The 13,269-nt window shown below is 34.9% G+C and overlaps 2 protein-coding genes across 3 annotated transcripts; both read left to right on the top strand.

The window, feature by feature from the left end:
* Positions 1–738: 738 nt before the first annotated feature.
* Positions 739–4,744, top strand: LOC103954659 (pentatricopeptide repeat-containing protein At5g59600-like). Its single transcript, XM_048569978.1, has 3 exons — positions 739–2,800; positions 3,061–3,135; positions 4,527–4,744. The coding sequence occupies exon 1, from the start codon at positions 1,152–1,154 to the stop codon at positions 2,769–2,771; it is 1,620 nt and encodes a 539-aa protein (XP_048425935.1). The 5' UTR covers positions 739–1,151; the 3' UTR covers positions 2,772–2,800; positions 3,061–3,135; positions 4,527–4,744.
* Positions 4,745–8,164: 3,420 nt separating this feature from the next.
* LOC103954606 lies at positions 8,165–10,350 on the top strand. 2 transcript variants are annotated; one of them, XM_048570136.1, is made up of 3 exons: positions 8,165–8,502; positions 8,638–8,696; positions 9,675–10,350. In XM_048570136.1, the coding sequence occupies exon 3, from the start codon at positions 9,722–9,724 to the stop codon at positions 10,133–10,135; it is 414 nt and encodes a 137-aa protein (XP_048426093.1). In that variant the 5' UTR covers positions 8,165–8,502; positions 8,638–8,696; positions 9,675–9,721; the 3' UTR covers positions 10,136–10,350. The 2 variants fall into 2 exon arrangements, with proteins under 2 accessions (XP_048426093.1, XP_009364718.1); XM_009366443.2 differs by lacking the exon at positions 8,638–8,696 and having other exon boundaries at positions 8,167–8,502.
* The last annotated feature ends 2,919 nt before the right edge of the window (positions 10,351–13,269 follow it).

The raw sequence follows: 13,269 nt of genomic DNA, 5'->3' as shown, positions 1-13,269 counted from the left end.
TATGTTTTCATAGAACTTAATGATTCTTGTTTGTATCTCTATTATGCAATTCATGTAGGGAACTTGTAGGGAATGTTTTGGGTTGTCGTATGCAATCATCCAACTTAATAACTTGTGGAAAAACTGAGGGTTAATTAGTGCAATTCACGGTTAATTTGGGGCGTTGAGTTTCATAATTTATCGAAAGACCAACTGAAAATCATTTTGTATGCAAGTGTAACATGTGTGGAGAAGAACCTTCTAGCTAGCATTCATTCCATATTTCATCACATTCATATTTACATTCTGCCTTTAAATTTACAATCTATGCATTTAATTTATTTTCGTCAAAACCTCAATCCCCCTTTACCTTAGTGTCTAATTTAGTTAGAAAGTGTCTTAATTTGTGTTTATAAGTGTTTTGTATTCTTTGAGTCTTTTGGTTTGTTTTAGTGTTTTATTGTTTAGTTTTGCATTCTTTGAGTCTAGTTTAGTGTTTTTAACGTTTGTTTTACGTTTTTGAGTCAGTGTCCAAGTGATTTAGTAATCCCTCCTAATCCCCGGTCTAGAACAATCCCTACTTGCATCTTTACTACAATTGTCACAAGAGGGTTTTAATTTGTGTGCTTACTTAGTTCGCATCAATATAGAGTGAAGAAATGACGCCTAATGAGACATGGGATAATGTATAAGAAAAAGCACACACAATAAAAATTAGAAACCAACAACTAGCAACGATTTTAAATTATTCATTTCTTCTTTGTTTATTCCCCAACCCTACTAACCTTCTCCGTGCCTAATTTTTCACATATTACTTACCACATCCTTCAAATGAAATTTTTTTAAGTATGTAAGGAACATGATTCGTTGATATACTTAGTTAGAAATTTTTCTTTAAGTTTCTAATCAAATGCATTACGATAGTTCATGTATTGATTCATATTTTTGGAATTAAAAAAAAAAAAAAACCTACAAATTAAAAACGAAATGATTATCGAAAATTGTTTCATTTTACCCAACTCTCGTTTGCTTTGGCTGCGAAGACAGACACCAAGAAAGAACGAAATTTTAAAAAACAAGACCGAAAATTGCGAAAAGAAAATCTCAACCCACCATGGAAGTAAAGGAACTTGCTTTCCCAGAAGTTGTATCTTTTAGCTGAACATAAGATTATGAAAATACCATCTTTTTCGACATTCAAGTTGTCTCCAGACGACTTGGCTTTGCTTTTGCAGAAATGCATGAAAGCAAAGGCTCTGAGACAAGGCAAGCAAATTCATGCGGTGCTGTTAGCAAGTGGGGTGGACATGAATTTGTTATCTTTGAGTTCAAAGCTTGTGGGGATGTATGCTGGTTGTGGGGATGTTGGGTACGCACACCAAACGTTTGATAAAATTCCCAAGCCAAACGTTTTCGCGTTGAACTGGCTGGTTTTGGCGTCGGCGTTTAATGGTCAGTTTGAGGACGCTATTGGGTACTTTTATTTGATGCAAGAGTTGGGAATTGTTGGCAACAAGTTCACGTTTCCTGTCGTGCTTAAAGTTTGTGTTGGTTTGATGGATTTGAACAAGGGAAAGGAAGTTCATACTGTGGTGAATAAACTTGGTTTTGAAAAGGATGTATCTTTGGCAAATGCCTTGATTGACATGTATTATAAATGTGGAAGTTTGTGTTATGCTCGTCGCGTGTTTGATAGGATGCTCGACAGAGACGTTATTTCTTGGACGTCGATGATATGCGGGTATTTTAACATAGGAAAGACCGATCAAGCGCTCCTCTTGTTTGAGAGGATGAGGTTGGATGGATTGGAACCGAATGATTTCACATGGAATGCAATGATAGCGGGGTTTGCTCGGTGTGGAGATACAAATCGAGCATATGCACTTCTGTCTAGGATGACTAAAGAGGGATCGGTTCCTGATTTGGTTACTTGGAATGCGTTGATTTCAGGTTTTACCCAAGGCCAGCATGCTGATGAAGCATTTAAACTGTTCAGGATGATGTTGGTGTCTGGAATTAAGGTGAACCTCGTGACTATCACAGGGTTGCTACCAGCTTGTGGGATCATTGGTTCAATTCAAAGAGGGAGAGAAATTCATGGATTGATCTACAGGATGGACTTTGACGTAAATGTGTTTGTTGCTAGTGCTCTTATCGATATGTACTCAAAATGTGGCAGTGTGAAAAATGCTCGAAGTGTGTTTGACCAGAATCCTGTAAATAACATTGCATCATGGAATGCATTGATTGGATGTTATGGTAAGTACGGTATGGTTGATTCCTCCATAGAGCTTTTTGAAAGAATGCAAGCAGAAGGAGTGCAGTTAAATGAAGTGACTTTGACATGCGTACTTTCTGCGTGCAGCCACAGTGGTTATGTAGAGAAAGGTTTAAAGATTTTCAAGTCCATGAAAGTGTGTCATGGAGTTGAGCCAGGTACAGAACATTATGCTTGTGTTGTTGATCTCTTGTGTCGGTCAGGAAAAATGGTAGCAGCTTACGAATTGGTTAAGGGAATGCCTATAGAAGTCACTGAATCTATCATTGGAGCCTTTTTCAACGGTTGCAAAGTCCATGGAAGAAGAGATCTTGCTAAAATGATGGCTGAAGCTATTCTAAAAATGGAGTTAAAGAGACCTGGAGGTTTTGTAACACTTTCGAATATCTATGCTGCTGACGGAGAATGGGAAGAGGTTGAGAACGTAAGGATGGTGATGAAGCAGAGGAAGATTCTCAAGCAACGTGGATTTAGTTGGCTCGATAAAGGGATGGCTTTGTCAGACTTGCAGTAGAAAAGAAGTCAAGAGAGTGTGTATCCAAGATGTGCCTCTAATAATATAGTATCAGTCAGAAGATCGTCACATAAGCCCTTTTGTTTTCACAAAAGACATCTCTTGTACAACTGAATTGATTTTCCAAAATTTTGTATCGACGCCATTGATCCATTCAGTTTTCTAAGGCATGAAGTTTATGAATTTGACCTGCATTGGAAACAAACTCCAAAAATACTCTTCTTTTTCACTGCTTGATACCCTTCTTTTCCAAGCTACTCATCATCCCAGATGAATTTTGTGTATGTAGACACAAGATCAAAACGGAGAAGCGGATGGTGAATCTAAACATGAACTGTTGAACTTGGCGGCTGAACAAGTACAGGTACTACTCAACCTCGAGTTACAGGTTTACAATTCAGATTCTGGCTTACATTCTTTTGTTCGTTCCTTAATGCCTCAAAACAGTTTTCCGAAAACAAAGTATACAATTATAACCCTTTAAGCCACTAATGTTTGAAAACAAGTTTGACACCATATAACTAATCCATTTGTTTGATTTAAGTATTACTGAAGATTGATTAGATAATCCAAATAAACACTCCCAACACACGGCATAAGTAATTAGTACAACTTGTTCATAAGCAGATGAATTGTTGATTTTGCTATGCCGAAGAATGTCCTTCAGTATATCTCTGTACTTCATACTCATGAAACTGAAACTGCATCTGTAGCAGTGTTGCGTTTCAGATATGTGGCTTTGAGTCAATGCATGTTTTGCTCCCTTGGCTTGGGGATCACACTTTCTGAATTGTTTAGGACTTGAAAGAAAACATGTGAAAAATTTGGATGGAAAAAGTGCAATTAGGAATGACTTTGTTTAATAGGGACAAAAGGTTGCTTATGAATTCTCTAAACCTCCATAATTAATGAAAATATTTTGAAGAAAGCTCAAAAGGGTCCCAAAAAAGGTCCTAAAATCACCCACTCTTCCAATAATTGCATGCCTTAAAAAGGTCCTAAAGAGGCTTGGAATATAAGAAACCATGCCTTGCATGGTGTGGTGGTTGTCCAATGGAGGGGTGTGGAGGTCTCTTTTGAACCATTTTATCTACTCACGCGTTGATTTTGTTTTGTTTCAAGACCCACATGCACAAAAGTTGCATGTAATTTGTGAAAAATGTGCACGAATAGAATCAGTTATAAATTTTCAATAAAAAATTATAATTGAAGGGACACTTTGGCCTGTTTTTATTGTTTTCAAAACGGCTTGACAATCAAAAGCGCTTTTGATTATGTTTGGAAGAAAAATTTGAAAGCATGTATGGGTTGCAAAAGTGCTTTATGAGGAACACGTATTGTGTGCTTTAGGAAGACATGTTTATAACAAAAACCCTTCTAGTATAAGTGCTTATGAGAAGAAGTGTTTATTGCTGTAGCGATTCCAAACAAGGCACTAATATCGTGTTATATATACGGCTTATTGCCTGTTTGATGTCCCCACAATTATATTCCGATACTATTTGTGCAAATTTTGCCTTAAATGTTTGGAGTGTTAAGGAAAACCTCTACGAACTAATCTCTCATTTGTTTTATTAAGATAAACTCTGAAAACGTGCAATCACTTACAAATTAGGGTTGGAATCTTTTCACCTTGTTGAGAATAAAGGACCCCAATTTCATTGAAGGGGGGAGTTGTGTAGTTTCGGTTAATGTGTATACTCTAAGGTACATGATTTCTGCATACTAATTAGTCTTTCTTTCCATGTTGTGCAGAAAACAATGGGTTAGCAAGAAAGTCAAAAGACAGATATGAACTTAAGGTTCTCAAACCATGTTTGGAAATTACTAAAGAGAAAACATGAGGATTGTTTTCATGTGTTGTCTAGTTCTTATCCATACTTTAGACAAAATTGCACAAAGGATTGTCATAAGATGCATGCAGCTGGCTGTCATCCATTAATATATCAAATCAATTTGGTTCTTTTCTTGGTTGGCTTTTTGCAAAAGTTAGAGTTTACAAATAAAACCTACCATTAAGTCAAAGAAAAAAAAAGGTATAGGGGATTCATATATAGATCGATTGAACGAATCTAAGAATGTCACTGCACTTAGTTTTGCATTAAGTCTTCCTCTATCTTTTTGCTCTGAGCCTCTATCTCATAATTGTATTTTCTAACCGAGATATTTGTAGGTCTTTGTTTCATATGTTCAAACCACTTTAAACAATTTTCCCTCGTCTTATATTCATATAGAGATAACACTATATAAACTTGTTGTTTTTCAATGTGAAATATGAATATTCTATGAACTTTGGCAAGATGTTATAGCTTTGATCCAGTTATGTCGGCCACTTATAAGAGTCACCATCTTAGTTCATAGAAGTTTCACAAAAGGAGGTACTATGCCTCAAATTGTAAAGGAATGCCCTTCAAAATGGTATCTATCTAGGGAGCCAAATTCTTGTGTTTAGAAGAATCGTGAGTGGATCACGTCTCTTGTTCGACTATGTCAAGAAGACAAAAGTTGAAACACCCGAATATGGATGAGCATCATTTTTTGTGTGCGGCCTGAACCGCAGAACCCTAGTGTTTCTCTCAAAAATGACCTTAATGTAGAAGAAGTGGCTATTGCATACAAAGTTGAAGGCATGGAATTAGGGATATGGCTTGGCAAATTTAGCTGAGTAGATAAGGTTTGTTGCAAGATCACCTCTCTTCCTAACCAAAAAGGTCTCATGAAAACGTACACATTACTACAAAATAGAACAAAGTAAAGCAAAATTTGACCTTAATAAAGCTTACCAACAATGATATTACCCACAATATTCATCTTCAAATCCAATATCTACAATCCTTCTTTTCTTTCCTGATCTTACTAAACCACATCAGGAATCAGTCATAATAATACGGTATAGAACCCGTTATTCATAAAAGTTAAATGTAAGATTTATCCTTGAAAAATTACCACGTGACTGTAGTACTAACGGCTATTCATAATATTCTTAAACCATTTAAATACAATATCAACTTCTCATTCCTCCATTCAATGCCTTTTAAGGCACTCTTCTATTCGATTTATCTAGCCCTTTATGCAAACAAATAAATACCATTCAATGTCTTTTAAAATTCGTATGCTAATACTTTCTATCTAGCGACTATCTGAGAGGCAAACCTATCTAATAATTGCCACTTACTAGTTTAGGAAAATATAATAAGGAAAGTGGTATTATAATTTTCCCTCTTGCTTGGTTGGTATTTGGGAGCTACCTGAAATAACTATTGCTTTATTTTTTATTTTTTATTTTTGAAAGGGTGACTTCATCGGCACCCAACTTTAAGTTAAGTTCATCCAAAATTTTATGAAACTTGAATTTCTTATTTTACCCTTAAACATAAGAGTAATGTTAGAGAGACTACCTATTTAAATTATATTTTATAAATCATATAACGTGATCGTTGATCGTTGGATTATAACTTAAGTGTTGATTAACGTGCTTATTTCCTAGTAGTAACACATCATATAGTTTATAAATTTGAATTAAAAATTTGGTCTTCCTAATATTACCCTTCTAGTTATTCCTATTCCCACTCAACTTCTCTTTCTGAACACTCTTGGGGGTGAGAGAAGGACAATACTATTCACACACCAATTTTTACTTTTCACATACTCCTTTTAATTTTCGATCATCGGATCGAATGAATTAAAAAAGATCAATAACAAAAATTAATAAAGGTGTGTAGGAAATAAAAATGAATATGTGGAAAAAACACAAACAAAAGAGTCCCTCAATCACTCTTCAAAATTGGGGTAGCTTTTAGAGTTTTTAAATTTTTTAAAAGATAGTTGGGTTAGCCCACTCATTCACCTCTTTAGGATAGATAACATTGTTGGTCAAAAACAAAAATTAAAAAATAAAAAATAAAAATTAATAGTTGGGTGAACTTATTAATATTACTTCGGCTCTCAATAAGGGTATTTGTGGAATAAAATTGATTAACCTATAGAATTTAAAAGTTTTAAAACAATGATTGGTTGAACTTAAAATTGGGTGCCTAATTCCTGCTTATTCATTGTATCTGGGTAATTTTTCAAATCATACAGCTATCACAAGTTCAATCAATAGCTCTAGGGCATATGAAGTGGTTCACTTTAATGAATCATCTACTTTTGTGACTTAAAATTAAAAACTTCTCAATCCTAAATGAAAAAAAATTCCTTTATTTAATGCAGATAAGGGCAGAAAATATACGTTTAGAGAAATGCTAAGCGAATTCTCTTAAAATAGAACTCTACAAAGATTCTCTTAAAGTTGGACCTTCTGTGGACTTTCTGTCACCTTACAGTTTAACGTCAATCTTTGTCCCAACATTATAAATATTGTGTCAAAAATATAAGATGACAGAGAGTCTATAGAAAGCCTCACTATTGAAAGACTCTCCTTCGCATTTCTCATACGTTGGTTTATACGAAGGATTCCAAAATCACCAAATGTGTAATCGAAGATGCATAAAGAGCCGAAGAAATGTTAAATAGTTGGGATTGTAAAAGTTTTAATTCACGGACCAAACAAGTAAATAACTCATTAAAATAAATGATGACACTGCCTAAAACACTCTTTGCTTTTTTTTGGGTAGAAACATTTCCTAAAACTCTCATCGTATCCATATCTAAGACCCTTTTCAAGGAAAAATAAAATTTTTAATCACACAAATTATTCATCGTCATCTAAAAAGGCTTATTACTTTTCATTTTTTATCCTCCTTGCTATGAACATGAAAAACTTGGGTCAAACTCCTTGACCAGTCAAGCATGATAATAAGATAATTTTCACATAGTTAGTTATTTGTTATGTAAATTTTTTTAAGAGAAACGATAGCTTTCATAGATGATTTGAAGAGTTTGTACAAAATAAAAGAGCAACAACTTGATTACAACAATTTTCAAATAACAAGTCAAAAAAAGGAGGATTCTCAAACCAACAACAAAATCAATTAGTACGAAGGACATACCGACCTAAGCGACACGATATGACATGTAAACTTTCATTGATAAACATGTCGACACGGCATTGATTCATACGTAATTGAAATTTCAAAAACATCAACTATAAAAAACATATCAATAATAAATAACATTATGATATATTTGTCGATATTAAATTATCAGACTATGAATCGCTCTAACTGGTCAGTGTTAATTGTTAAGCACACAGACTGGCACACTACCATAACCAGGAAACAAAGACTTTTAATTTCTGAAAATCACAGTGTGATGTTAAGCACGTGACTTTTGAACTTAGTCTAAAACAAAGAAAACTCATATGGTAAAGCAAAGTATAAAGTTCAAATTACCAAAATACCCTTACACGTACAGTACAGTCTCACACATCTCGGTCTACAGAGTCGCAGACTACAGAGCCAATCAACAAATATCTCTTCTTCTCACCCTTCCTTCTCAGCTCTCTCTGTCTCTCTCTCTCTCTCTCTCTTCCCGTTTAAGTCGAACCAGTTTCTTGGGTTCGCAGCACTTTGGCCTGCCTCACATGCCAATCCCCAGTCTCTTCAAATCTCTAAACTTTTTTATCTGGGTATCCAATATTTCACCCTCAGATCACACTTTTGCCCATTAAAATCTCCATTTTTTTTCACTTCGAATCACTTACTGAGAAAAACGCATCTCGGTTTTGGTCCTTTCTGACCTTCCTATGAGTACTTCAATAGATTCTGAGTGTTTGGTTTTCTCACAACAGGTCAGTTTCTTCTCTCTATCTTTTTTTTTTTTTTTTTTTTTTTTTAGCATTTTGTGATTGGAATTTGGAATATGCGTTAAACTGTGTATTTTGTTGCTTTCTGTTTAAAAATTTTGTGGGACTTGGATGTTGAAGCTGATTGAAAGAAATGGTTTAATATGATGGTACACATGAAGCAAGAAATGGTTTTGATGGTCAGTTGAGTTCTATCTATTTCATTGTGTATGTGATTCATTCTGTCTTATGGATCTTGCTTAGATTGTTTCTGTGTGCTTTTGGGTGTGATTTTCTAGATAGTAAAATTTGTTACTTTGATTTTGCATGTTTCGAAAGTTCGAGTCTTTGTGGAGATGTGGCTTTTCATCTGTTTTTTGGTTCTGTTGTGATTAATTTTGATGTGTTTTCACTATTGGGAGTAAACCTGTATGAATTTCGACTTTGTTGGCCGAAAAGTCTGAATCTTTGTAGCAGTAGTTCATCGTTTGAATCGGTGTCCAGGCATGTAAGATCCCATATCTTGTAGTGACACAAACTTAAAAAATTTGGCTGAAATCAGAGTCGCTCTTATGGGGTTTTCGATATGTAACTTTCTTTAATGCCTATTTGTTTGTGTGTAAAAAGAAGTGACAGTTCTCAATACCATCTTTTGGAAAGTCAAAACAACTGAGTAAAGTGACTTAGAGTTCTATTTTTCTTTGTTTCATTTGCCTAATACTTACTATGGCGTTTCATCGTAAGATGCTTCATCAAACAAGTGCAGTCATTGCTTCTATTGATGTTTGAAATGAAAACAAAACCTACACAATTTTGAACTCCTAAAAGATTTATAGATTATGAGCTGCCTTTATATTCTGGAGTTAGTTGTTTATGAGAAGCATTGGATGCCTGCTGGTAGCTGTTTTATAGCATTGATTTTATACGCTACTGGTTGTTCCTTATGTATTTACATCATGCTGTCTAGCTATTTTGTTGGTTGTTATGTTACTTATCATCATTGTCGGGATTGTTATATACTTGGAGAAGCCAACACTAGTTTTTGTAGGATGGCATATAATTTGTGTTATCCCTGAGTCCTACTGATTAATAGGGGGGATGAATTGATTTCTCGATTCTGAATTGTTCCTTAAGTAACTATAAGTGAAATTAACATTTGTATGTTTTTTTCATTGCAGCATAAAACTTATATTGCGTGAAATATTCTTTCTGGAGTTTTGAAATCATGGGTAGAGGTAGAGGAAAGGGAAAGAGGTTAACTGTCAACAATCATGATGATCCTGGTAGCGGTGAGGAAGAAAAAATACCGGCACAAAAGAGAAGGGGAAGGCCTCAAAAGCCATTAAAAGATGAGATTGATGAAGAAGAAGCTGAAAGAATAGAGGCAGATGATAGTGAGAATGGAAAGGCCGGTATCTCAAGCAAGGAGGTAAAAAGCCCCTCTGCGGCAGAGAATGGTAAGAAGAGGAAGCGGCAATCACAGGTGAAGGAGAAGTCAGATTCAGTTAAGGAGGAAAATGGTAATGGAACAAGATCAAGCACCGATGACTCAACTAAGTCTAATGGATTTCGGCATAATGGGAGCAGGCGGAAAAACAAGCCTCGTCGAGCAGCTGAAGCTGGTGTTGAATGCAAGTGAGAGACGATAACTTGTGCATCCTTTTCTCATTGCCAAAAAAGTCACGGGACAGGAAGTGAGGCCTAGTAAATCTCTAGTTTCTTTTTTCTTTTTCTGCTTAATTGTTCTTTTGGTAATTTCGAACATCATTCCTTTTTTATTTGAATTGTGAAATTTGGAATGCATTCTGCTGGATGTAGTTTTCCATGATGCTATGATATTTTAAATTTTGACTATCTTATTTTTTGCATTGTATATTTTGCGGAACATATTTAAGCAGTTGCTCTCTCTCACATTGTTATCTGTCTTTCGTGCAACTAATGAGATATCTATAGATTCATATTAGATAACTTAACTAAAAGGTTGTATTATATTCTTTATGAGGAACAGTTCTGAGAAGATCAGCTTTATCGCTTCCCTCTAATTAGAACAATCTTGCTTCTGCTAGAGACACTTTTTTAGGCATTACTGCAAGCAGAGTTCATCTTCTCCTGATCTACTTTGTTTTGAATTGTTACTTTATGGTGCCTATATAACTTGTTTTTGGATTGTTGGAATAACATCTGAACTTGGTAAATGTTGCAATTCTTCATATGTAGCTGTTTTGCTTCATTAGCGGGTGGTTGGGCTTCCATCAAAGGCTTTTTGTCTCTCTTCGGACCTCACACTTTAAACATGTGCATGATGGAATTGTGTTCATAGTCGGCATACATTTTCTAGATTTATACTGGATCAGTTTGCATTTGGTGACGATTAGCTTTGAGTTTCCACCAGCTAGTTAGGGCCAGACCTTTGGGGCATATGCTTATTCCTGAGCCTTGAGATGAGGCTACAGCTAAAGCATGGTGGTTAGTATCTGGTTTAGAATGGTTGTGACAAATTCTGTGTTCTTGAAGCCAAAGCTTTTTCCGAACGTTAAAAACTAAGAATGCATGGAGGGTTGAGTGAGTAACCAACCGAAGTCAAGGTTGTTTAGACTTTGTTTTAGAATGCATGGAGGGTTGAGTCTTGAGTGAGTAACTAACGGAAGTCAAGGTTGTTTAGACTTTGTTTTAGCTTCGAGGAGGACCTGTGTTCGGTCAGTCTCTCTAATTATTACGCTTGTGGTTAAGTTCTGTAATTTCCACTTTCCAGTAGTATGTGTGTTCGTTAGCAGGGCATGTTTTATCCATACTTGGTGTATTTTAATGGAAGTATAATATTCCTGGGATCATATATCGGTTACTAGGCCATACTTGCGGACTAGCTGGGTGTTTTGACTGATATGATTGTGAAGTTTTATGCTATTAAACTCGATATTATGTGATATAGTTAAGGTGTGCTTTCAGAATCCCAGTTAAAGGTTTTGTACTGGCTTGAAAATGTCGATTAGGACATCACATTGGTTTTCAAGTTGTCTTGTACGGCTACTCCGGCACTTGAAGAGGTGAATTTTTCAGTCGAAGATTTTAGTTAGTGAAATTTACATGTTGTACTGCCGGTGTACTGGTTCTAGTGGTTGTGAATCTTGTGATTCAAGTGAAGTACTCTTGGGTGAAGAATAACGTATGAACCCAGGAATGGAGGAAAAGAAATAAAAATCCAAGGAGAATGGCCGGTATTAACGTGAAAATATATTATGGTATATCCCCTTAGTTGTCGGAGAATAGGACAAAATATACATGTCTTTTATGCAAAGGGATTTTCATTTTTTTTCAAAAAATAGGGATCAGGTGTGGAGTTCATTTTTCATCGAATTTTAACGATCTGAATCGTTTATTTTATAAGTCTCGATTCATAGATTATCTTTGCAAAAATTCAATTCAATATGAAATCATATGCCTATTTAATTATCAAGATAAAAGTTTATTGTTTCTTATATATCAAAGTATTCGTTAATTTCTTTGAACTCAATTAGATTTCTTAAACATTTCCGATTTGGTTAATATTTTGCAAGAATGATCAATGAGGTGTAACTTGAAAAATATATGGTTCAGATCGTTTAAGTTTGATGTAGTGTGGACTCCACAACTAATTTCCATTTTCATAAAAAATTGGGGATCTCTACCCTTAAAAATTTCCTATATCTATAGGCACCTTTGGTATTGGTGATTAAGTTCGGACAATATTGATGATGTTGCTGGTGGATCATACCGGACATATAAAGTTTATCATTAGTAACTCTCTCATCACGTTACGATAAAATATTGATGAAAAGATGTTCGTGAATTCCTTCCTCCTTCTAGTCGTCTGGGCGTTTGCGAATTCCTTCAACCGTTTCTTCGTTCCATCTGATTTTGAGTTGGGTCTGTGAGCAAGAGAAGGGTTGAGCTGCCAAATTCTGATAAGCAGAATGGTGGTCAGTTTAACACTGCGCCAAGAAACGGCGTTGTATCCTTCGATTTCTTCCAGATCTTCCAAAGTTTACTAATTTCTATCTGTTATTCGAATGTGACATTCTGAGTTGGGTGAGTGTGACTTGGAACTTGAAAACCAATCAGATCCAAGCCCATTAGGCCATGTATTCAGATTGAGTTGGAGCTTTTTGGTCGAAAACACTGTTGAGAATATTTGAGTACACAACTCTAATATTTAAGTATTAAAGAGATAAAATAAGTAAACAATTTTAAAAGTAATGACACTTTTTCACTTTTTAAAGATAAACTTCATAACAATCACACTCCTCACAAAGACCTTATATCTCACTCTCACACATAGAGTAGAACTTATTTCTTAGGTCAAAACGAATCAACAACTAGTTACATAGGATCACAGTCAGTAATACTTCCAACTTAATAAAGAAAGAAAAAAAACAGGAAGTCGACTTCCAATCTAAAATAAAATGTATATAAATATAGAAAATTGTTATTAGCACTTCAAAAATCTCATTTGGCATACCAAACTTTCTATAATTAGAAAGAAAAATACATCTAATAAATATTCAGATTGAATATATTCATCGATCAACAAAATTTTCTCATGGAGGTACCCATTTTTTTGCCACAGATACCAATATACAGGCCAAACGACACTACAATATTAAATTCATATGCGGTTGAGATATTTATGAATTTAATCATTAAAATGCATAAGCTCAATCATACATTCAAGTTAGATCAATTCCTGAAGTTTTGGTCAACAATAAAAATTGCTTACCTATGAGTTCACCTATAAAG

The sequence above is a fragment of a genome, unplaced genomic scaffold (assembly GCF_019419815.1).
Source record: "Pyrus x bretschneideri cultivar Hongxiangsu unplaced genomic scaffold, Pyrus_bretschneideri_v1 Contig51, whole genome shotgun sequence".
NCBI classification, from domain to species: domain Eukaryota; kingdom Viridiplantae; phylum Streptophyta; class Magnoliopsida; order Rosales; family Rosaceae; genus Pyrus; species Pyrus x bretschneideri.
This window is presented reverse-complemented; position numbering and strand designations above follow the sequence as displayed.

What these genes read in the sequence shown, in the direction of transcription:
- LOC103954606 (XM_048570136.1), top strand. Translation starts at nt 9,722, where the DNA reads ATGGGTAGAGGTAGAGGAAAGGGAAAGAGGTTAACTGTCAACAATCAT.
- LOC103954659 (XM_048569978.1), top strand. Translation starts at nt 1,152, where the DNA reads ATGAAAATACCATCTTTTTCGACATTCAAGTTGTCTCCAGACGACTTG.